The sequence below is a fragment of the Thermoascus crustaceus genome (assembly GCF_041956765.1).
Source record: "Thermoascus crustaceus strain CBS 181.67 unplaced genomic scaffold VTN00scaffold_2, whole genome shotgun sequence".
Classification (NCBI taxonomy): domain Eukaryota; kingdom Fungi; phylum Ascomycota; class Eurotiomycetes; order Eurotiales; family Thermoascaceae; genus Thermoascus; species Thermoascus crustaceus.
In genome coordinates, this window is record NW_027192528.1 from 1803739 (window position 1) to 1826282 (window position 22544).

At 49.8% G+C, this 22544-nt stretch overlaps 6 protein-coding genes across 6 annotated transcripts; 2 read left to right on the forward strand and 4 right to left on the reverse strand.

Moving 5' to 3' along the window:
• Window positions 1–2840: 2840 nt before the first annotated feature.
• On the reverse strand, window positions 2841–4082 carry VTN00DRAFT_4182 (uncharacterized protein; the record flags this gene model as incomplete). Its single annotated transcript, XM_069430582.1, has 1 exon — window positions 2841–4082. One exon carries the CDS (start codon window positions 4080–4082, stop codon window positions 2841–2843), a length of 1242 nt encoding a protein of 413 aa, XP_069289703.1.
• Window positions 4083–6811: 2729 nt separating this feature from the next.
• VTN00DRAFT_4183 (uncharacterized protein) lies at window positions 6812–8577 on the forward strand (the record flags this gene model as incomplete). The annotated part of the gene is made up of 4 exons (XM_069430583.1): window positions 6812–7234; window positions 7375–7517; window positions 8189–8382; window positions 8447–8577. The coding sequence occupies 4 exons, from the start codon at window positions 6812–6814 to the stop codon at window positions 8575–8577; spliced, it is 891 nt and encodes a 296-aa protein (XP_069289704.1).
• Window positions 8578–8741: 164 nt separating this feature from the next.
• VTN00DRAFT_4184 (uncharacterized protein) lies at window positions 8742–10292 on the forward strand (the record flags this gene model as incomplete). The annotated part of the gene is made up of 6 exons (XM_069430584.1): window positions 8742–8765; window positions 8852–9055; window positions 9246–9429; window positions 9496–9658; window positions 9734–10027; window positions 10127–10292. 6 exons carry the CDS (start codon window positions 8742–8744, stop codon window positions 10290–10292), a joined length of 1035 nt encoding a protein of 344 aa, XP_069289705.1.
• A 410-nt stretch (window positions 10293–10702) lies between these two features.
• VTN00DRAFT_4185 (uncharacterized protein) lies at window positions 10703–12821 on the reverse strand (the record flags this gene model as incomplete). The annotated part of the gene is made up of 11 exons (XM_069430585.1): window positions 10703–10880; window positions 10969–11051; window positions 11102–11128; window positions 11232–11277; window positions 11354–11494; window positions 11561–11671; window positions 11728–11896; window positions 12086–12240; window positions 12465–12526; window positions 12598–12690; window positions 12795–12821. 11 exons carry the CDS (start codon window positions 12819–12821, stop codon window positions 10703–10705), a joined length of 1092 nt encoding a protein of 363 aa, XP_069289706.1.
• Window positions 12822–13661: 840 nt separating this feature from the next.
• VTN00DRAFT_4186 (uncharacterized protein) lies at window positions 13662–16545 on the reverse strand (the record flags this gene model as incomplete). Its single annotated transcript, XM_069430586.1, has 5 exons — window positions 13662–13722; window positions 13790–14150; window positions 14206–14628; window positions 14683–15766; window positions 15832–16545. 5 exons carry the CDS (start codon window positions 16543–16545, stop codon window positions 13662–13664), a joined length of 2643 nt encoding a protein of 880 aa, XP_069289707.1.
• Window positions 16546–17226: 681 nt separating this feature from the next.
• Window positions 17227–22476, reverse strand: VTN00DRAFT_4187 (uncharacterized protein; the record flags this gene model as incomplete). Its single annotated transcript, XM_069430587.1, has 5 exons — window positions 17227–17277; window positions 17332–17600; window positions 17651–17806; window positions 17863–22203; window positions 22293–22476. The coding sequence occupies 5 exons, from the start codon at window positions 22474–22476 to the stop codon at window positions 17227–17229; spliced, it is 5001 nt and encodes a 1666-aa protein (XP_069289708.1).
• Window positions 22477–22544: the final 68 nt, after the last annotated feature.

A 22544-nucleotide genomic window follows, 5' to 3' on the forward strand; every position in this document is an offset into this window, starting at 1 on the left:
CGAAATACAGGAAAGGGATAGATAGAGACCAAAACTCACCCTCGGGAGAATCGGGATGGAAGGGGAGACGGAGGACGGAGAGAGGAATGTGAAGATCGGAAGGCAGGACGATTATGTGATTATTACAAGGACGGTAGGTCGGCGACGAGCAGCAGGGAAAGAGGGAAGAGGAACAGATGCACTGCATCAACGGGGAGAGGAGCGGCAGCTTTATGTAGGAATGCACAGCAGCTCCTCCTTGCTGCGTAGTCTGCCCGGTTCGATGAATTTCTGTTCCTGGGCATCCGGGGCGGCGTCATGGCGGCTTCCCCTGCACCACATCGCGTCCCAACAAGCAAAAAGCAAAAAACAGGCATCTTTTGCTGTTCACATGGACATGCGCGAGCGTCTCCATATCTCCCGCTGCGGTAAGCGACTGCCCCAAGTTCCCCGTTCTCGGGTCTGGACCCTGCGCGAGCCGAGCGGCCCCTCGGATTTGCCGCTTGCGGGAATTCCGTCCCCTGCCACTTCTAGGGCTGTTTCTCGATATATGATAGCTTCGCTGCGTCAACGAACTGCAGGCTGGAGCCTGCGGCATGGTAACTCGCAGCTTTCCGAGATCAGATCGTGGATGATATGATATGATCTCGCTATCCGACTTGCATTGTCAGGAATGCCCTGCGGAAACTGCGCCTTCTCCAGGGCTGTCATCGATCGACAGATCCCATGTAAGGCGCCTTCTCTTTTTCTTTTCTTCTTTTTAGGCCAACAACGATCCCTGTCTATCGGGGAAGTAGTGGATCATATATTAATAGAAAAAAAGTAGTATATAAAGAAAAGCCCCATATGGTGCAGCAACAAAAAGTCACAAGATGAGCGGCAGAAAAGAGTCCAGAACACCTGCTCGTCTCTGACGGACTGGTCCCGAACAGAACACGGCTGCAGGCGCTAGGGGAAGTGTCCGCGTGCATGGAAAGTGGACCGTCGCTAGCAGGGAGCTACAGATGCCGGTGACCACGACCGAGCGGCCTAGTTACCAACTTACATTGTAGGCTAAGTTAAGGTTGGAGCCTTTTCGAGGTACCAGGGACCTGGCAGCTCCTCGCCTGACCTTCCTGATTCTGTAGATTGTAGATGTTGATGATAAAGAATGGAAATAAAATGGTGGGAGTGTTGTTTTCTTTTCCCGCTCTGTGAAATTAGGTATATGGTTGCTTCCGTGGGACTGCAGGATGAGTAGTGTGAGTACTGCAGAATGCACATTCAGCACACCATAGATAACAATCATCTGCGTTCGCTGTGTTATTCCAGTTCCAACTAAATTGTAGTGCTATTTGATTGCGAAAGCACTGTACGGCATACCTTACTTCTGGGGCCGTACTCCTTATTCAGTACCCCATAGTGCTTGTAGATACTAAGATGTCGGCTGACCTCTCCGCCCGCGGGTGTTGGGTTCCGGTTGGGGGTCGACAAGTAGCTTCTTCGACCCAGGGGCTGGGGCCGACCCGTTAAGGGACTTTGATTCATTGAACACGTTGATGAGTGTGGATATGATACGGGGAATAATACTTCAGCTGATCAGTAACACGATCCTTTTTAGAACATGGACTACTAGTCCGATTAGGTAGTATGTTTCCTAGATCTATTTATTCAATTTCAAATTTACGGGTTACAAACATCCTACCTTTAATCGAGACCGTAATGGACAAGTTTCAGAGACCTCTTACAAGAAAATAATATTCGAATGGTGAACTGTCGGAGTTACTCCGTGCTCGGCCGGGCATGGATTCCATGGAATTCTATACTATGGATTTCCAAGGCGACGGGAAGCACGGCTAAGGCCGCGCGGCTAAGTGGGGTTCTTCTTGTCAGGTGGTTCATCTTCCCCGTCCCCGTGATGGCGCACGTGACGCTTGGCAGCTCCTGCGCCGCGACAGTGTGGAGTCTGGAGCAGCAGGGCTCAGATCGTCCCAGATACTACTATTACTATGGGTCGCTCCGTTATTATCAATCAATAATATTCCCCTTGCTTGGTACAGTCTCCCCCTTTCTTTTATGTCCGTTTTAATGTGCTCGTTTTTTAGCTTGCAGATAATTGTCAAATGACTTGGGGTTTTCTCCTTTAAGCTTAAGGTGATGTTCCTGAGGTTGTTCTAGATGCCCGCAAGAGGGCAGTTGCCTAGTATCTGCTATTTTAGACATACTTTAGTGATTTTCTCCTGTCCCATGCACTTGAAACCATGTGTCACTCATGATTTTTCCTAGCTCTCTCCAAAATTCAGTTCTATTAGTGATGTTGATCCAATGCCGTCTTCTGCGGAAGAATATCACCTGCGGTACTCGCAGGGCCCTCGGGTGCACCGGAGCTGCAGAGTGACGCTGCACAGTTCATCACTGTGACCGCAGCACCAACTCAGAGTCTCAACTCACAAGAACAGCAGCTGCGTTGCATATTGACTGAGAAAAGGTACCTACTTCCATCGTATCATTGATGCGTTATGCTATGGCGAGTGCGAAGCGACGATTTGCAGTAGAAATTCATGGTCGTGCGCTCGATAAGGAAAATGGGATGCATCCCCCCCGCGTCAAACTGGTCTCCATCGACGGTGACACCTTCACCCGTCGTCCCACTCCATTCCGTGACCCAACCAACCGAGTATCAACACCATCGATGTTTCCACACGTATTTAGCCGTTTATTTCGTTTCTTCATGGGGGCAGATGGCTCGAAAATTGTCAACACCCGAAAACCTAGTTGATAATTGAATGCTTGGAATTCGACTCCGTTTCGGTTGTTAAAATTTGTTGATTGTGACAAAGTGAGACCTAGCCTGACGGATTTGCCGGTAACAAACTCCTATATCATGGTTCAATTGAAATCGGTTGACTGCTTAAGTGTCTCAATGTAGCTCTCAGGTCCTTAATTCTGTGGCTTAGGGTCTTGAGAAGCTCGAAATGCGACTCCCACTTGGAGCTGACAATGGTCTTCTTCACTTCTGAAAAGAAGCCGACAAGTTTATTCAACTGCAGCAGAATGAGGGAACCGAACACCTCACAGCGCTCCTCAGCGGTGTCGATCTGATATTTCCCAAGAAGTATTCGTGCTTCCTGCTGCGAACCTTCCCAGTGGTGGACGACTTCTTGCGCGGCTACTTTGCTAATGTCAGTCCATCCGGGCTCCGTGTGGTATGCGCTTGCAGATGCTCGCAACTGACGTTCCCAGCCTGCTGCGACTTCTTCGAAGATGCCCGTGATCTTCTCGCACAGGATGAGCATCAAGATCGTGAACCCGGAATCCTGTCTGCAGCTCGTACACTGCGATAGTACGTGGCATTGCCAGATATTCCCTTTTAAGGAATATAATTCCTGTTCTGTTGTGCTCCAATCTCCCACTTTGACCGGCATAGCAACCGCTTCGAGGATCCGGAGGGCTGTTCCAGTGCACTTGCAGCTATCTCTAACTGGAATGGAGGATGCTCCAAACGAGCTGGGAGAAGTGGAATCCGACCCGGAGGAAAACAGCGTGGATGATGTTGATACTCCTTGTGTTGGAGGCCTGCTACTACAGACGGAGTTGCTCAAGGGTAATAGGGGCTGGTCCATCTGCGTCCTCAATGGCCTGAATTGGGAATGGGAGATGACAATGTCGGAATCGAGGCCTGTCTGTTCATGCTCGCCTCCTACCGTGTTGTATGTCAGTTGTCGTGGTACACCTAGAAGAGGCGGCGAATGGCAATCAATGACGGTACCTGTTGTCTGGCCTGGAGTGTTCACATTATGGCTGGCATCCAAGGACTCCAGTATTCGGGAGAAATAGTCATCGCTGAGAGCATCCTGGTACGAGCCAGTCGAGGACATGCCCAAAGCAGTTAACTCTCGTTCGGAGCTCAATCTTGTACCGGGCACGCTATTCATTGATGTATCGTCGACCTGTTGATTTGGGATCGGCTGCGGGGTCGCATCACCTCCTTGGCCCTCCTCTGCAGAGGGAATCAGTTGTTCACTGTCGCGCCGCTGGATACCCGAAATTAACGAACCCCAGCTGGACGGGGAGTCGACAGCGTATCGTGCGACTGGGATTTCACGTGCAGACGGTGATTGCATTTCAATCCCATGTGATATAGCAGATAAAAGAGGGTCGCCAGATTTTATGGTTTTTCTGATTTCTGGATTCGGCCGATGAAGGCGTCGTTTTTTCCCGTCACTCAGTCTCTTCGTCGTATAGATACATTCGATGCCCCGCACGCGGCAGCGACGACAGGCTGACTTCTCTCTACTACATCCAAGCTGCAGAAAGGTCAGCATGCTCTGCAGCACGGCAAATGTGGCAACGGACAAGAGACATGCTTTTTGACGACGACAACTATTGCAGGCCGTGGACGATTCATCTCCCCGGTAGGGAGCTCGGGTCGTTCGCTCAATGCATTGTATTTCGTCGCCTTCCTCCCGACCGCAGCGGAGGGTGACAAACATCGATATATCGGTAGATTGAAAAGAAAGCAAAAGGAAAGAAAAGACAAGGATGAAGAAGAATGAGACCAGAGGTGAAAGAAAAAGAACCCAGAGGCACCGATTGGGAGTTCAGTTCCACAGCTCAGCCGGATAATAGACAAACGGTCTCAGCAGCTAGTACTCCGTGATGGCGATTGAACAACGCATTGCCTACACAAAAGCCATCCCTACCTACCAGGTAGGTAGGCTGCGGCTGCTATCCACTTCCCTCACAGTCGCAGGGATGCAAACCCATGTATAGAGAGGGGCATGATCCTTATAGCTGACGATACGGCGGACAATAGAGAACTCTTATCATCTTCAACTATTGTTGGGTGATTGGTAATTGCAGGGTAACCGCCAGCTTGACAATGCACCTGGGGAAGATCTCCACCAGTCGAAGTGGGGTTTGTAGTGGTTTAGATAACAAATCAGGTACAGTACGTGAATATCTTTAGCTCTAACTTCCAACGGGCTGTTCTCTCCGGGCGGCCCGGCCCTTTTTATAATTCTGCTGCTGCTGATCGAGCAAGCGCGAGCTGTAAAACGTGCACGAGAGGTTATGGCCTTTTTCTATCTTCCATACCATTCTGAGCGTCAATTCCAGTCAGGTCATGTCCCTCATTTTTCGTTTAGTGCCTCAGGCATTTTAGCTTCTGCCAGGTCACCGATATTATCATCTGACTTCAGCTGACTTGTTGACTTAAATGGAAGCAAGGGTCAGCCATGGTTCACATATAACTGGACTCACAGTCTCCATCCACTTGGCATGAGTTTTGAGCTGCTCCTAGAATTCATAGATTGCTCCTTCTAAGATGCATTGCAATGAATGAATTCTTTGGCATATGCTTGTCTGAAGATGACCTGGACACGGAAGACACATGCGAATCTTGGCCTACCAGTTATCCTAGATGTCCCGAGCTCAAGGTCTTTATCGGCCATCAGGAGGAGATCTTGCAACCAGAGTATATTAAATCCTCATTGCAAATAACAAGATTTCTGATAGACTGGTAGATCTTAATGGTGATAATCTGATAAACTTGAAATATCATCCAGCTATGACAATAGATTGCCTTTGTCAGCCAGCATCAATACTCCTTACTGTTTCTGACGACATCAGATACGACCCTGCGGGCTTTTGCGTGCAACGGAAGGCTCTTGGTAACATTGACGAGGACTGCGCCACAACGACTCACTATTAGTCAAAAAGGAAGCAGATGAACCTATTTGGGAAAGAAATAAAATAGATTGTTTTGATAGACCACCTCTAGGTGGTATTTGATTATAATTGCCATTTCACCAAGTCTCTAACGTCCACGGGTATGAGTGGCAGCCCCCGCCTTAGTAGACCCTAGGATCTAATCAGGATCATACGCCATCATACAGTATACGGTGTGAATCAGGATCAATATGCGATTCCATTATATTGCGCCCCTTTGAGGGGAGTGTCTGGTCGGTTCCTTATCCTTTTCTCTGCCCTTTACGCTTTGCACGGCAAGATTTGATCTATGAAATTGTCTGGATGAGAATGGCTGCCGAGGAGGTACCTCAAGACGACTCGTCTCTACCCCAGTCCTCGTTTAAAAGGACCGATTTCTACCACACCCTCCATCCTCGACGACGCTGTCGCTCGTCGTTTCTCCGCAACCAGAGTTATCTTTATCTTTGACACCACCCCGGATGGTGTTGCAGAGGACGCGTTCCTCGACCGTCTGCAGTCGTCGTTTATCACCGCCCTGAACTCGCTCCCACAATGGGCTGGCCAACTCCAGTGGGCACCTGTTCGTCCCGACGGAGGCCACACAGAGCGCTTCCATCGGCTACGGATTGTATATGGCACGGAGTCAGATCCCGGAGTCGAATGGGCTGTCGTTAGACACTCATTTCCAGTGACATCGTTGGCTCCTGCACCGGCCGAACGCGCATCAGGATCGGGCATTTTTGGATCGTAGCCAACTTTCCTCAGGAGGTGCTGCTCTCCCAGACCTCGTTGGCACTGTACAATCTACGGGATTATGAGGGTCTTCCGGGCATGCTGGTGTAGATCAACCTCTTCGCCGGCGGCGGGTATGCAATCGGTATCAAGATGGCACATCCTCTGGCCGATGCTCAGGCCCTGATGATGTTTGTTCACAACTGGGCCGCTGCCAGTCGTGCGCAATACGGTCATGCGATGGTATCTCTCATGGATCCTCCTGTTTTTGATCCGTCGCAGCTGGACTTACGCGCTGCGGGGGATATCGATACATCAGTGGCTGATCCTGCCCTCAGTGCTGCCGCCCGTAAGCTGCTCCCCGTGCATCGCTTCAACTGGTGGGGGACAACCGACCCTGGGTATCCCGATGTTCTCATCCCCCACCACCGAGGCCTCGAAGCCCCCCTGCAGACCAGCTGGCGATGGCTGTGCTCTCGCTTTCGACTCCCGGTCCCTGGCACACCTGGGACTTCACCGGCCTGTTACACACGCGCTACTGCACTGTAACGGCGCTGACCCACGAGGCCGTCCTGATATATCGCGACTCGACGTGCTTCTCGCCCACATCTGGGCGGCCATCAACCGTGCGCGCCGCCATTTACAGTCCGCGGACGATGTGTTCTTAAATATCACTCTCGGTGCCCGACCTCGGGTCTCACCCCGCCTGCCTGCGTCCTTTACCGGCTCGCCGATCTTTCTCACCCATATCCGGACCGCGGGATCAGATATCAGCAGCGGAGAAACAGCGGCCAAGATCCGCGAAACCATCAAGCTCTTCACACCGGAGAAGGTGGGGGCAATGCTCCATGACGCGGCGCATGAAATGGCGCCGCAACGCTGTGGCAGGCTTTTCTGGGCACCCAGCATACTCTTGTGACGTCGTGGCTGTGGTTGCATCTGTGTCAGGTCGAATCTGATGGACGTGGACAGACCCCGCGATACGTGCATGCGGTCATGCCGAAGATGGACGGCTGTCTCCAGGTAATGGACGCTGGGGTGGAGGATGGTGGAATTGATGTCTCTGTGTATTTGGATGCGGAGCCCATGCAGAGATTGGTGGAAGACAGTCAATTGCGAGTGCCTCTAGAGTGAAGGTAGAATATAGACATTAGATATAGATATAGACACATATTCAATGGATGATAGTGATGATAAATATATTTCTTTCTGTGGCCATCTGTGCATACTGTGTCGGGCATTCTAGGTAAATAGTACAGGAATATATGCACACGATAGACTAATAACAAGATCAAGATTAAGCAGTTGATGGTGGACTTCTCGGAAAGTGCCGAGAAAGGAAATGCCTGTGGACTTACTGCTTTGGATTAAGAAATTGATAACTGGACAGGAATAGTCCGCAGTTACCGTATTTGGAAACTCCGTATGCTAGGTACCCCACTTCTATATAGATGGGCAGTTGATATCTCCAAGATGTTTTTGACTTGATCTATTCCTCGTTTTTTATAAAGCAAAACTCTTGTATCAAGGCATTAGAACAAATATCTCATTAGTTCTGTTCTGCACTTCATGCACAGCCTGTGAGTTATCAATTGCAAGCCAGTGGAATACCAGGTTAAGTACCCATTTTCAATTACTGTACTGTAGTAAAGAACGGGCGTACAAATACCAGAAGCTTGTGTGATCAAGGCTTTGCTTTCATCCGTTCGAGTTTCATGACTTGAAGTCTCTTTGTGAAAATGGCTTTGTCCGCTCTGACCCTTTCTGTACAATCATTGCCTCTTAGCTGGGTCACTACCTTGAGCGTTTTCTTTACTGGCTCTATTCTTTGTCTTATCTTCTACCGTCTGTTCTTGCATCCTCTGGCCAAATTTCCCGGGCCTAAATTGGCAGCCGTCACGACATGGTACGAGTTCTATTACGATGCTATCAAGAGCGGCCAGTATACTTTCGAGATTCGACGTATGCACGAAAAATACGGTGCGTCTATCATGGTATCTGGCGCTTGAAGATGCAATGAGCTGAATTAGAACCACCTGGACAGGACCGATTGTTCGCATCAACCCCAACGAGCTTCATGTCAATGATCCTGCATTCATCGACGTTCTTTACGCTGGTGGCGGCAAGCGTAGGGACAAGGATCCGTACTTTACTGGGCAATTTGGGTCCGTTTGAAAAGAGCTCCCTAATTCTTTGACCTCTCATATTAACTTTGTTCCAGCGTACCAGAGGTGATGAACACTGCTTTTTCTCGCTCGCGGGGTAGAATCCCCGTCAAGATCTGTACTGACCGCCGATATATCATTGCAAATCGCAGAGCATCTTTTCTACCGCACCGCATGATCTCCACCGCTTACGTCGAAGTGCGTTGAGCCGGTTTTTCTCCAGAGCAGCCGCCCTGAACCTAGAACCAGTCATTGCGAAGATAATTCAGAAGCTATGCACTCAGATAGACAGGCACGCCGGGTCAGGTCGACCGGTGACCATCTCCCTGGCCTTCAGTTGCATGACGACCGAGGTGGTGTCCGAGTACGCATTTGCGAAAAGTGCTGGCTTCCTTGATAACCCTGACTTCAATACGAATCTTCACGATGCTATCATGGCCGGACAAGAGGTGGCTATGTTCTTGAAACCTTTCCCTTGGCTTTTTAAGGTTTTGCACGCAATTCCAGAGTATAAGGCTTCTAAACCTCCGTTTATGGGAGTAGGAGCTGATATAAACAAACAGACGACTTTTGGACGCCCTGAACGCCAGCGCGAGGCTATACATCTCATACCAGAAGGTGGACAAAACCATATCAAGTGCGTTGGTACTCTAACTCCGTGCTAACATGACCTGTTAGGGTCTGAAAGCTCAGCTTCGCGAGGTTAAGGAAGGCAAAGCTCCCAAAAGTGGGATCGCTGGTACCACGATCTTCCATGAGCTGCTCAATAGTAAAGTCCTTCCAAAGCGAGAGAAGACTGTTGAACGGCTCTGGCAAGAGGGCCAGGTTGTTATAGGGGCAGGAACGGAGACTACCGCATGGAGTATTGTCTTTCTTTTCCCTTGACTGATTGCTGGGGTTTTATTACTAAGGCTTATCTTTCTTGTAGCATTATCGGTAATCGTCTTCTATCTCCTCTCGAACACGCATGTTCTCTTCAAGCTACGACAAGAGCTGGAGGCTGCGATTCCAGATCCCTCCACGCTTCCACCACTGACAGGCTTGGAACAGCTTCCGTATCTGATATGTCTCCCTGCTCCCTTAACTATAATGTCAGTGAGGCTAACCTCATACTGTATTCACACCGCAGTAATCTTGGAGGGACTCCGCTTATCCCATCCCGTCAGTATGCGATTACCGCGTATAGCCCCTCACGAACCGCTTGTCTTCAAACCAAGCGACTCGTCTCAATTCAACTCCGTTTCCAGTAGCCAAAATTCCAAAACCGTTGAGTGGGTGATCCCTCCTGGAACCCCGGTCGGAATGACTTCGGCGCTCATGCACCACCACCCGGCTTTGTTCCCGAACTCAAAAGCCTTCATCCCGGAGCGCTGGATCGACGAGAATGGAAAAAGACGGCATGATTTGGAGGGCTGCATCCTCTCCTTTTCTAAGGGGTCCAGGCAGTGTCTCGGTATAAAGTATGTTTTAATGCTAGAAATTTGTCTACTGCGTTATCGATTCTTCCTTTCTTTCCGTGGGTTGCTGTACTGATCCACCATTGATCTATCTATATCTAGTCTTGCCTATGCAGAGTTATACATGACCCTCGCTGCGGTTGTTCGGAGATTTGGTGATCGTTTACAACTGTACGAAACTACAACTGAGGATGTAGTGATGCATCGCGATATATTTATTCCTGTTCCAAAGGCGGGGAGTAAGGGAATAAGAGTGCTGGTGAGCTGAGAATATCATGTGCACAACGATCCGAACCGTGGTGTGTCTGGGTAGGTTCCATCATTTTCAAGATCGGATAACTAGAGAAGCAAGACGCTTTAAGGTAATGATGATTTCATGGTCTCTGAATCTAGTCGAATTAATGTTCGTCGCTCATTAATCACATGAAAACAGTCATCTCATGGGATTTTTTTATCTACGATGAAAAGTTACAAACTAGTTTAAACACTCATCATATTGATTTGTTAGGTATATAACAGAAGCTATGCAACGGATTGCTTCTAGTACATTGTCTTGTCTAGCTACGGTCTATAGCAAGTACCTCTAGCTATATCATCGGTGGGTTATATGATCGTATACAGTCTGTTTCCACGGGTGCAATAGCGAAAAAAAGGACCAGAGAAAATAATGCATAAGTGTCAAGACATAAACCTTTGAGCCTCTGTCCTCTCCTTGAAACGAACATTCAGTTCCGGCTTCCACCACATCATATGCATACGGCTCTGCGTCTCCCAGTCCAGCTCCCGATCGAGCAGCTCCAGGTCGTATTTCCAAAGCACCTTGGAAAGAATCAGGTTCATTTCCATCCAGGAAAAACTGGTTTTTAAATACGCAGCTCGTTAGAAGGGCCTTCTTCAGAACCAAAAAGATCAATATGTAGACGAATAAAAAACAATTGACTCACTTCTGTCCCAGACATGACTGTGGGCCCACGGCAAACAGCTGGCTCGCTTCCTTGACATCTTTTGACTCGGGATCGAGCCAGCGCTCGGGTTGAAGACGGCCGGTTCGGCAAAGTACTTTTCACTGCGACTCACGGTCCAGGTGCTTGTGTAAACCTCGGCCTGGGAGAAAATTATGGCATTATTAGTAAATAGCAAATAAACATGTTTTTTTTCTTTCCGTATTCAAGAAACAAGATATAATTAGAAGATATTTAATACTTACTCCGGCAGGAACCCAATATTCCCCAACAAACATACCGGGTGACTCCCTAGGAAACCCTTGCGGTCCGGGCGGATATATCCTGAGTGATCACGGCTTGCAGGTATGGGAGTTGTCGCACGGACGTCGCGTCGATCTCATCATACGACGAGAAATGATTGCGGATCTCGTGCTGGAGCTTTTTGTAGCATTCTGGGTTTTGGAGGAGGTAATATGTGGTGGCTGCGAGAAAAGTCGACACAGTCTCGCCTCCGGCGAGGCTATTACTGTTTTGAGTAAATATCATATCTGATAAACAGGATTAAAAAAAATATGGCTGGTGAGTTACTTACGCAAGTGTAGAGACATGCGCGGCCATTTCGACTTTGCCAACCGTTCCCGCTTCATAGTTCTTAACCGCAGTAGAAAGGAAGTCATTCCGGGTCGAGTTCTTGGTCAGTCGTCTACAGAAAATCAGCGGCATATTTCTCTGAAGGCGCGGGAGAAAAAAAATCTGTACTTTGAAACCTGCTGCCGGCTGTATTCCGAGTGCTTGTTGCGTGCGGCAAGCGTCGAAGCGAACAGCAACTTGGTAAGGGTCGGAATAAGAGGAAAGCGGCGAAGATTTCCAGCCAACGCGAGAAAGTAGGCGTGGTGCTCAATCAGTTCGGACCAAAAGTGCGGCTTTCCTAATATTCAAGCAGGTTCGTAGTCAATCATTCCTTGCTCTCTTACGCTTCACGGGTCTTATATAAAAAGTGCCAAAGCAAAGGTGGAATATGCTCGTACTAACCCGTCTCAATGCAATGAAACCGTCTCCCCGAACGCCATCTCCCCCAGAATATCAAAAGCCAGCATCTCATACCACTTGGTCATACTCAGCCCCCTGGAGCTCGGTCCTCCAAGTTGACCGATCCTCGTGATGAAGTCATCCACCACCTGTGCGGTGATGGCCTCCTGCTCCACCAGGGCCTTGGTCGAGAATGCCGGGTTGAGCATCTTCCGCTGGCTGTGCCTCTTGGGGTCGCGCTCGCTGTTGACGCACCGGACTCGAAGCCAGCCGCGTAGATGCCGTAGAAGTCATTCTTGTTGGCGGTCGGAGTTCCGGGGGGCTTCTTGCCGTAGATGGCCTTCCAGGACTCGACGGAGGCGAAAGATAATTCGTTTGGCGATACGCGCACGACGGGGCCTTTAAGAAACATGAGATTATGGTCTACATCTTGAAGTTCTGTGAGATTTAGGAAGAGACAAACATACCATATTTGAGGTGCAGTCTCTGTGTGGAAACTGCAACTCATGAAATGATAAAATCTCCATATCTGTTAAAAAACATAGCGTTGGATTTCAGATCAATTATGTCGAATCAGCAATGGATTATAGTCCAACTTACCAGGGTAGATCTCGCTAGTAACGGTCCAGGGAACCCAGCAAGCTTATGAACGAAGAGGTTGTAAACGATAACAGTGAATCCATATAGCAGCGTCTTGATTGGATGTCAAGGGATGTCAACCATCACTGTCCAACCATATTATTGGCATTGAGTGTAGCAACCGACGAGACTTACCACCAGAGAAAGCAAGTACACACCTGACAGAGCGAAGGAGCCCGGTTCATCAGAAGTGACGTGCGCTGTCACCTTTTTTTTGATTCAAGTTCCAGTAATGTTGGGAGGAACTATTTAGATCCTCGAGGATTGGTGTGATCAAATTGAGCTCCATGTTTCGTGACACCATGGGCTCCCCCAGTGCCGTCTGCTAGCTGAATTCGATTTGAGAGCCTTCCCAACTCACGGGAAGGGGGAGGTAACGGCATTCGACATATATTAGTGGTCTATGCTTCTCCACCGAACCGACATACGGGGTGTAGCAATAGTACCCAATGAGGAGTCCGATAATGCTATGTTGTCGTGCGGAGAAGCGGCGATAGGGCCTTGTTATGCAGGCCGATCGACGCATACAGGTACTGTAGTGGATGTGATAGTATAGCAACGAGTTGGTGCACGATTTTACGCTGTACGATACTGGGCTTAGCAGCTCCGGAAGAGAAAAAGGAAATGGAGGCGTGCTGCTGACCTAGTATTCCTTCCTCATGCCCATGCATTTCCCGATTCTATGTCAAGTGCAGAGAGAGAAGTGCATGCATGACACGACAACAACATAAAAGTAAAGACCAACGATTAGATGTACCTTCGACATTCCACAGCCTTAGCATTGACAGTGGAAAACCAGGAACCTCACCGGGTCCCGGGCCCCGGTCCCCAAAAACCGACCTGAACTCCGTCCCATTGCCTAGATATACCGCTCCTCCAAGCCACCTACATCTCTACAAGGGTAGATGCCATTACGCCGGGAAAAGCTCCATATACGTTCTAACGGTGACTCGTGACTTCCCTCTCCCTTGCGATGAACTCAAAATGTAGAATCTGGCGACTTGAGATGTTTGAACAGTTGACTTCTACGCCAGGTACTTGTACCGGTTGCCCTCTTCACGTTCCATGTAGTCCTTCTCAATTAACCTGTTGAAAATGTTCTGTCAGTAACTGCTTGACATAGAAGGGAGAAAAGGGTTTGGGGGACACGAACTTCTCAATGTTCTTCTTGATTTCCGCCGGCTCCAGAACGCCTCGGCTGCGCGTGGCCTTGATGACCTCTGCCACCAGCTCCGCATGTGTGATGACCTTGCGGCTTTTCATGATCCGCACGATCGCCGCCTGCGTCTCGTAGTGTCGGTCTGCGGCGACCCGCTCGTGCGTAGTCCTGTTCTCCTCCTTGGTCTCCTTCAACTGGATCTGGTTGATCTTGATGCGCATCTTCGGGTCCGAGAATGCCGCGTTGTACGCAAACACGTCAGTCGGGTTGATATCTTTGCCCTTGGGCTTCTTCGTCAGCACCCTATACTTAGCGCACGCCAGGGACTGCAGCGTCCGTTTCAGTTCCGGGTCGGCTGTGGGAAAGCGTTAGCGATGTATACGGTATAGGCAATTCAAGACAGTACTTACAAAGTCCTGTTGCCTCCTGGATCTCAGGATAGCTCAGGGTTCCGCCCTCCGGGACATCGTTGAACAGTAGCAGCACAATCGCCTGGAAGGAGCTGACAACTATCTCCTTGTCACCCTTGGGGAATCTCGCCCGCAGTTGGCAGTGCGCCAAGGAATGCTTCCAGCTGAGCTTCCTTCCATTGTATTTGTTATGGTAGAATTGCTCGAAGTCGTTGATTGCCTTGGCGATGTCTGGCGGTATCCGCACAGGCACATCAGGGTAGGTTGGCCACGCTGCGGACGAGAGAACATTCACGTTGAGATCCAACAATGGTTTTTCTTTCCGTTCGCGTAGCAGTGAGTTATAAGATGCCATCTCATCACGGGCCAAGTCCATGTCTTTGAACATGGATTCCAAGTTGTGTGTGAAGCTGGAACCACATTCTAGGAACCAATGTCAGTAGTGAACTTTCAGTCTCCAATAGCAGTCGAGCTTACCTGTCTTCAATCTCGCCAACATGCTCTTCTCAGCGTCATCGCTGGCACTTCTGCCCATCAATAGACGCCTCGCGAGATCATTCTTGTAGAATGCCTCGAAGACAGCCTTTCCGTGGACGAAGCGGAAGAGATCCAGCACCTGATCCAGTTGCCTGTTAATCTCAGCATCTTCATCCGCCAGAGTGGCATCCTCCGGTTTCCTTCCGGGCAGCACTTTCCAGCCGCCCTTTAGCAGCATATCAACGTATTTGGCGATCATTTCGCCCGTCTTGGGATTATCGGTTCCCCGGCTGGATTCGGATTTCTTGCCCTTGTTCATGAACGTCTCGAAAGACTCACGGAGAGTATGGCCTAGCACCTCGTTCTTGTGGAACGAATCTCTCCATGTGTCATCAAGCTGCTTCTTGAACTCTAACAGGCGCGTCACCATCTCGGATTCCCTCTCTTCGTCGAATACAATTCCGGAACCTTCCTCAACTATGTAAGTGCCAAATGCAGTCTTGAGCTTTGATCCGAGGCTCCTCCGCTCGAGTAAGGAATAGAGCCGTTCCAGGGCAATTTTGTTGCTGGTCCGCATTAGACCAAGGACATCAGCATGTGACAGAAGCACACTCTCCTGTTTCATGACCAGGTTTTGGTCTAAAAGGTCGGACAATTTTTGCCTCGTATTCCTGTTGAGAGAATAGAGGTCGCATCTGTTTACCTCGTTCTCGATCAGGCGATGGCTGTTCTCAGCATATGTAGCAAGATACTGGTCCGCAGCCTCCTTTTCAGCCCACGATGCGAAGAAAGCCTCTGATTCGGTGAGCATCCGCGGCTCAAAATCGCTCGTGTAGACGCTGAGGTCATGGAACAGCCCTATTGCCTGTCTAAGGAGGGTGGAATCAACGAGAGCGCCCTTGTCGTCCTTGCGATCCGCTTCGATTAGATCGCAAACACCCTGTAGAATCTTAGGCTTCAGCGCCGGGTCAGAGAATATATGCGACCGGAATTGAATCAGTCCCATCTCATGAATGACAGAAAAGTCCTTGGAGTGCAACAGGAACGACTGGTCCAGGTAGTAGAAGATCCAGCGGATGGCAACCTGAACTTTGTAAGTACTTTACCATAACAAGCATATCCCATTCCAGGTGGACAACTAGCACGTACCAATTTCGAGTTCCACGTTGTCCATGCATCGACCACAGCTCGTAGTGCATCCACATCATTTCCTTCACTGGTCCTGTCCACCAAGCTTTCTCGCAAGTTCCCGGATATATATTCTCTGCACTTTTCCTGTAGCTCCTTGGCCAACATAGCCGCTCGCCCTTGACGACAGACATTCTCCGCCCCCTTGTAGAGTTCCTCCAACGACGCCTCGGGCTTTCCACGTTCGAAGATTGCCACCAGCGCCGCGTCGAGCTGTGCCCAAACCTTCTCAAAGTAGGTATCCTGATTTAACCGTGGCCCTGCCCGTAGATTCTTTACCACGAGCTTCTTTGCCCCCGTGTGCGGGGTGAAGTTGCTCTGGCGCGGCGCGGCGTTGTTGGCTCGGGCCCTCATCGTTGCCGGGCTGGCATCCAGGCCAGCTATCTTCTGCCCAAACGCCCGGTTCGCCTGGGGCTCCGAATTCGAGAAGTTGTACATCCTTTCCGGGGAGATGAGATCTTGTAGCCGGGCGCTAGAAGAGGGGGGCGAGGATCGTTGTCGCTTGCTCGTCGGGGATGAGTTGTGCTGCTGCGGGGTATTGTGGTTCTTCGAAAGGAGCTCCGAGATGGTCCTCTGCTGTGGCGCTTCGATTCCGTCCGTCTCTTGATCGGAGAGTTTCCTCTTGCCGATTGACTTGCGCTTGCCGCTCAGTTCGGTGGCTCTCGAGTGCTGCATCTACCTGTTTCTGCTGTCCAAGACGGTGATTGGACGATGGGATTCCTCGGGGTCGGCGGGTCCAGAGAGAGGTCGTGAATGTTCAGGTCATGGCAATGTAGCTTGTTCTGTCGACGTCTGAGGGGCGGCGCGAGTGCGAAAAGCGATGGATAGGACGATGCCGAGCAGCGATGTTGTTGGTGAGGAGAGTGACGAGCTGGCGGAGATAAGATAATACGTCCGCGCTCCCGGATCCAGCGACAGATCACCCTGCGAGCCATGCGCCTCTAGGAGCCGTCGAGCTATCATTCTATATTTTTGTCTTCTCCTCGTTACGCTCTTTTCTGTTGTCTTTTCTTCCTTTCGGTGGTGGCAGGGCACAGCATGGACACAAGCTGCCAACTGATGCGCCCCTCTCTACATACGGGAAATTGAGAATATAATCCGTTGATTGGCTAAACTGTCATGCTTTTGGCTTACTACAGCTACCAGCCCAGGGGTATTCAGAACGTATGGATAGGGAAGTGGGGTACTAGAAGGCAATTAAGATGTCCATAACCAGATCAAAAATTATCCGACTCTAGGAGAACAAGAACAGCCACACATATTCACTCTTAAGACCTACGGTATACCCCTCCGCGCCTGTACTATGCCCGGGGTCACGATGTCCTCAACACCAGCGACGCGTTTCGTTACTCCAGTCTAAGAAAAGAATTTCCGTCCCGACTTTGGTTTTGCTTCCTTATCCTCAAACTGCTAAAGTCAGTGAGTGTGTCGAAAGGGGATGGCAACGCGGGTAAAGCTCACCTCTACAAAGTCGGTAGCAGCGATAAGTGCGACATAGGACTTGACCAGGTCATTCAGCGTTTCGCTACTCTCCGGTGTGGTCACTCCGATTTTCGCAAACCGTTTGAATATGCCGATCATGCTCTGCCGGTTCTCAGCCAGGAAGGCTCGAGTCTGCTCCAGCATCTGCTCATTGTGCAGCCCGCGAACGAAAACGGCGGATACAATGACTCGGGTCACAGATAACAGCAGATCGTAGTACTTCCGAAGAGCATCTGGATTGTCGATGTCTACAACAGTTAGCTCAAGTCCGGAACTTCGTGGAATGACAACAACCAACCAATGCCGATATCGGGGTCAGCAGCGAACAGCTGAGACTCTCTCACTGCCTGGAACAGGCCTGCATTGAGAACGTGTATCGCTCCGACCTTGGTTTGCGAGAGTTGCTGGAGTAAAGACAGCAGTGCTTCGTAGTATGACAACAATAGCGGGGTATCTGGATGAATTTCGATTAGTCGTTTTTACTCAAAGAACCAGGGTTAATAAACGCACCGCTAGCTTGAGCATTGCGGAACTCCTCAGGCAGCGCTCTGATAGAATCCAGGAACATGCTGAGATAATTCGACTGAGAGATAGAATCTGCCAGGAGGAAGGAGTTTTCTTGACTATCCAGAGCAGCCAGAAGGTTCAGGAGCAGAAGGGCAGAAACTCTGCAGGTCTCTTGGCCAGCATATGCATCATCGCAGATCATCTCAACGAGAGGGGGACCGGACGTCTTCACGGTCTGTTGACTCTGGCGCCTCAAACTCTCATGGGCTGGTCCTGGGACAGTTATGCGCGAAAGGTACTGTGAACAGATATTATAGAAGTATTCCCTCAGACTAACATTCCCAATCGCCAGAGTGATACCGTGAATGCAAATTTGGAATAGCTGGTGCAGCTTCTCATCTATGACGTCTCCCCCCCGGCTAGGGTGGCTTGTGGTGGTGGAATCGAGTCTGTTGATCAATGTCTCGGCTAGCCGAGCTAACTCGATGGCTTCAGGAATGTTCTCAGCGATGGCAACCTCGAGTTTGGGCAGAATCAACTGAATCGAATGCAGAATAAAGGTCGTTCGGCGTCCACTATCCATTTCGCAGGAAGTAATCATGACAGTGGCCAGTTCAGTCCATGATCGAAGGGCCAGGTGGCGGTTGAATCGGATTTGCCGGCCTTGATTTGTTACGCGCAGGAACGTCACAAGCTCATCAGCCTCAGCCTGGAATAGTTCTTCCTGTGGTCTCAACTGGTTATCCTTGACAATTTCTTCCTTTCTGAGCTGAATCAGCTCTTGGACAGCTTCCAAGTCATAAAGGACCAGAGAATCATCCGCCTGGGACTTTGCACATAGCCCAAAATCGATATCACCGAGTAGGTTCAACCTAGGTGGATTGAACTCCCCTGGAATATCCAAATCTACGAAATCAAAAAGGTCAAAAACAGTTGGATTGGATACTGTCTCACCCGTTTCGACGGACGAAGTTCCAAATAGGGTGGACAGGATGTCCATTTGCAGGCTCGGTGAGCCCAGTTTGGAAGCCGAGCGAATCTCAGTCACTGCATAGTCATATAGATGGCTTCTGTAGATAAGGAATTCGGATAATGATGTCGCGGACTCGGAGAGCCAGAACTCCTGGGCCATAATTGGAAACCCGTCCCAAAGAGTATTGGGGCCGATAACAGGCTGGCTCGCAAACAAGCTGAAAAGAAAGCGGCTTGTGCGGAGCTCCAAAAGAGTAAAAGAGGAAGATAATTTGGAGGACCAAAGGTGTCTCAGGACCTCAAAAGCCATGCGCTTTAGATGTACCATCCACGAAATGATATTCCCATCGAGCTCGTCGGGGTAACGTTGTGTGAATTCTATAATGGCATGAAGCAGAGACATCCTGTTTGCGAACAGGCCATCTGGAGCCACATCGAGAACAGAGCCCACACATGAAAACCCAAGCAAAAGATGAGCCACTGTGGGTCGATCCGTGATCATACTAAGACAACTGTTCAGAAGCGCGAGCAGGCCATCTCTAATGAGATAACCAGAGGATTCTGGGCCAAACTCTAACTCTCTCAAATCAGGCTGCATCTGAGATACAAGTGGACGTGCGACGCTGTCGACTTCGACGTCTGTGGTCATCACCTCCACTATCTTGTTTGGAGATCTCCATCTAGAAAAGTCGGGCGTGGACATTTTGTTGAGTTTCCTGGAGCTGGACAATTTCTCCAATAGAGCCATTGAGGTAATCGTGAGTTGCTGGTGCCCGGTTCCACAATACAGACACAAGTCTGGGATAAGACCGAGATTGTTCAAAATACTGTCTTCGAACGAAGCCAGTGATGAGTTTGCAACATTGCTTCTAGTCCCAGCTGGTTGTGATTTGATCAGTGGACGGACAATGTTCAGGTATGTTGACTGAAGGTCCAAGATTAAATTCATCACTTCGATACTTTTGAGTAATGAAAGGACCAGTGTAGAATCAGAAGAGGCTTTAGCGACTTCCGACACGTCCTGGTGTGACGCTGCAAATAGGACTTTAAGTACGTCCTCATTAAATAGCCACTCTGCAACGCGCGCAAAGGGATGAAGACGAATATACGTGATCAATGATGAGGACTTCAGGACAGAATCAGGGGATACCGAGGGTTGATTGGCAATGGCGACAAGATTTTCGTTAAAGGTCCCCAGGCATGTGGCAGCGAAGCTCAAACAGTTCCAAGTCAGCAAGCGGCTCTGATTCTCATTTAGATCTGGGACTTTTCTGGCGAAGGCCTGTCCTAGGATGAAGTCGACATAAGGTTCGATTCCAGGCATCCGATAAGAAGCGCCTAGCGACTCGGGAAAGGGCAACGACAATTGCAGACCGGCTGAATCGGAACTCGGGGAGACCAAAGTGTGTATTAAAGCAACGAATGCATTTGTCTGATCAAAACTCTCCCCAATCTTCTGAAACGCATGTCGCTCGTGCCACACTGGGGGATTCGAGACCATGGGCACCTTAGCAAGACCTGAAACGTTCACGGTTGCCCCGGAGATCCATTGGTCAATTGAGAGCCACATCTCATTTCCATGGACTGATGTTCGTCCGGTCATCAAGGCCTTAAGCGTATTAAATGCGCTGGCCCTTAGATGGGTAGGAATTGAGCCACTGCACAATGTCAATAACGTGTTGACGACATTGAAAGATGGATGATGTAGCATCCAATCTCTTATAGTCCCGCTTTGGCCGCACAAATGTCCCATCAGGCGGAGGTAACAGGTCAACATCACAGGACTCTCTGGTTCGTTCATCTCAGCCGGCTCAGACTTTCGGGTATGCAGAATTGCTTGTGAGGTCGATGGCTTTTCTGTGACTTTAGTTGCATACAGCTGAAGTTCTGCGAACATTTGAGTCCAGTTCATAGAAGCGGACCGCCTGAACTTGGCTGAAGTATACTTGTCTTCTTCCGAGAGGAACCTGTGAGCTGCAGTGGCGTTTTCCTCCCCTTCTGATATCGAACACAGCATCTCACAGAAGGCACTGACCCGGGGAACAGTCTGTCGCTTTGAAGCCCACTGGAGGAATCCGTATAGGTTACCATCCTGATCAGCCCAGAATTCCTGCGCAGCCTCGTGTCGATGTTCGAAAGCGAAAGCCATGATCATGAGAAATGACTCGAGGTGAGTGCGAGCTTCCACTAGGCCACGGTGTAGGCTCGAGGTAAGCCCATCTCTAAGAGCGGTGATTTGGTTCAACCTCTGCAGGTCCTCCTCGGATTTTAGCATCCGAACTGCATCAGGCATGTTGGCGATGCAGGACTCGGTAAATATCTCAAAATGCTCCATTAAAAGAGTCCTCAAATAGTCAGAGCAGGATTCCGGCTCCAGCATGGATGCAGCGCTTTCCTTCAACAAGAGCGCAACCAATTCGCTTCTAGCAGGGTCACGCCAGTCATCATTGCCAACCCCTGAACAAATCGCAAGCATAAATTCCAGAGCACCATCATCCAATGCTGTCATTAACATTTTCGAGCGCTCCTCTGACTCCTTGTCAAGGTCAATACCTTGCAGCGGCGAGGCCGGGCCAGAATCGAAATACCATCCGCTGTATACTGCCAGCCACAGTGCAACGACAGTAGCATGGAAGTTTGGCAAGATCCAAGTTTGGTTGTCTTTGGAAACGGTGACCACTGGATGGAGGCTTCTTGCTTCTCGGAGCGAACCAGAACCCTCAGGCGAACCATACTGAACGAATGCGGCAATGATTGCAGGTAAATGATGAACGAGCAACATATCAAGACGCTCAAACTTCCGCAATCTGTCCAGAAGAAGTCGAAGGTCCTCGGAACTCGTGAAGTTGCGTTTGAAAAGGTAGCAGAGAATTGCACCCAGTGACTCATGTTGCTGCCTCAGACTGGCGCGTTGGTATTCTATGGCTTCCATAACATCGGGATCCTCCGTCTGCCCAACGACGGAGGCCTTATGCACCTGTTCACCAAGAAGCGAGAGCCACTTCTCTATATCCCCCATTGAGTTCATGACCTTCCTTGCGTACAAAGATCCATTTCGTAGAGGGCCATCTTTGATTTCGAGGATGTGAGCCACAGTTTCCTGCATGAGCTCTTGTGTCAACTCCCTTTCCACCTCAAACGATTCTCGCAGGATAAGGCGCAAACATTCGAGCAGGAAGTGTCTGCGCTCATGGAATCGCATAATCGCTGTGATGAGCGGCGTCCGGTCCAGCTGCTGCGCGTCTTCTTGGGCTGCCATAAACAGCGCCGCTGCTTCCAACTCATCGATATTCAGAGCATCCGCTAGCTGGAGGGCTCCCTGCTTAAAGTCCTCGTTGATGGCATATTCAACTTCACCAATTGTGATTTTTCCTAGAGGGCGCGCAAGATGGTTAGCCCAGGATCCAAAGGAAAACCATTGTAAACCTCCAAGTTCTATGAATAACTACAAACCGTCTTACCAGAAAGGACAGCTTGTCGGCTTGCATTGTTCTTTGCGGGTTTGTCGAGTAGCTTTCGGAAGTCCTGAATATGGGCCTCCAGCTCGACACATAGACGGTCAATGTTCGGGATGGACGACTCTGAAAGTGTGGAGAGATCCTGGAACAGGCCACGCAGGCCGCCCAGGATATCGTTGTCGTCCATGCTCTCAGAGCTGGTTGGCAACTAACATGGGGGAAACAGTGGGCGAACGGAGCTCTTGAGCTTTGTTG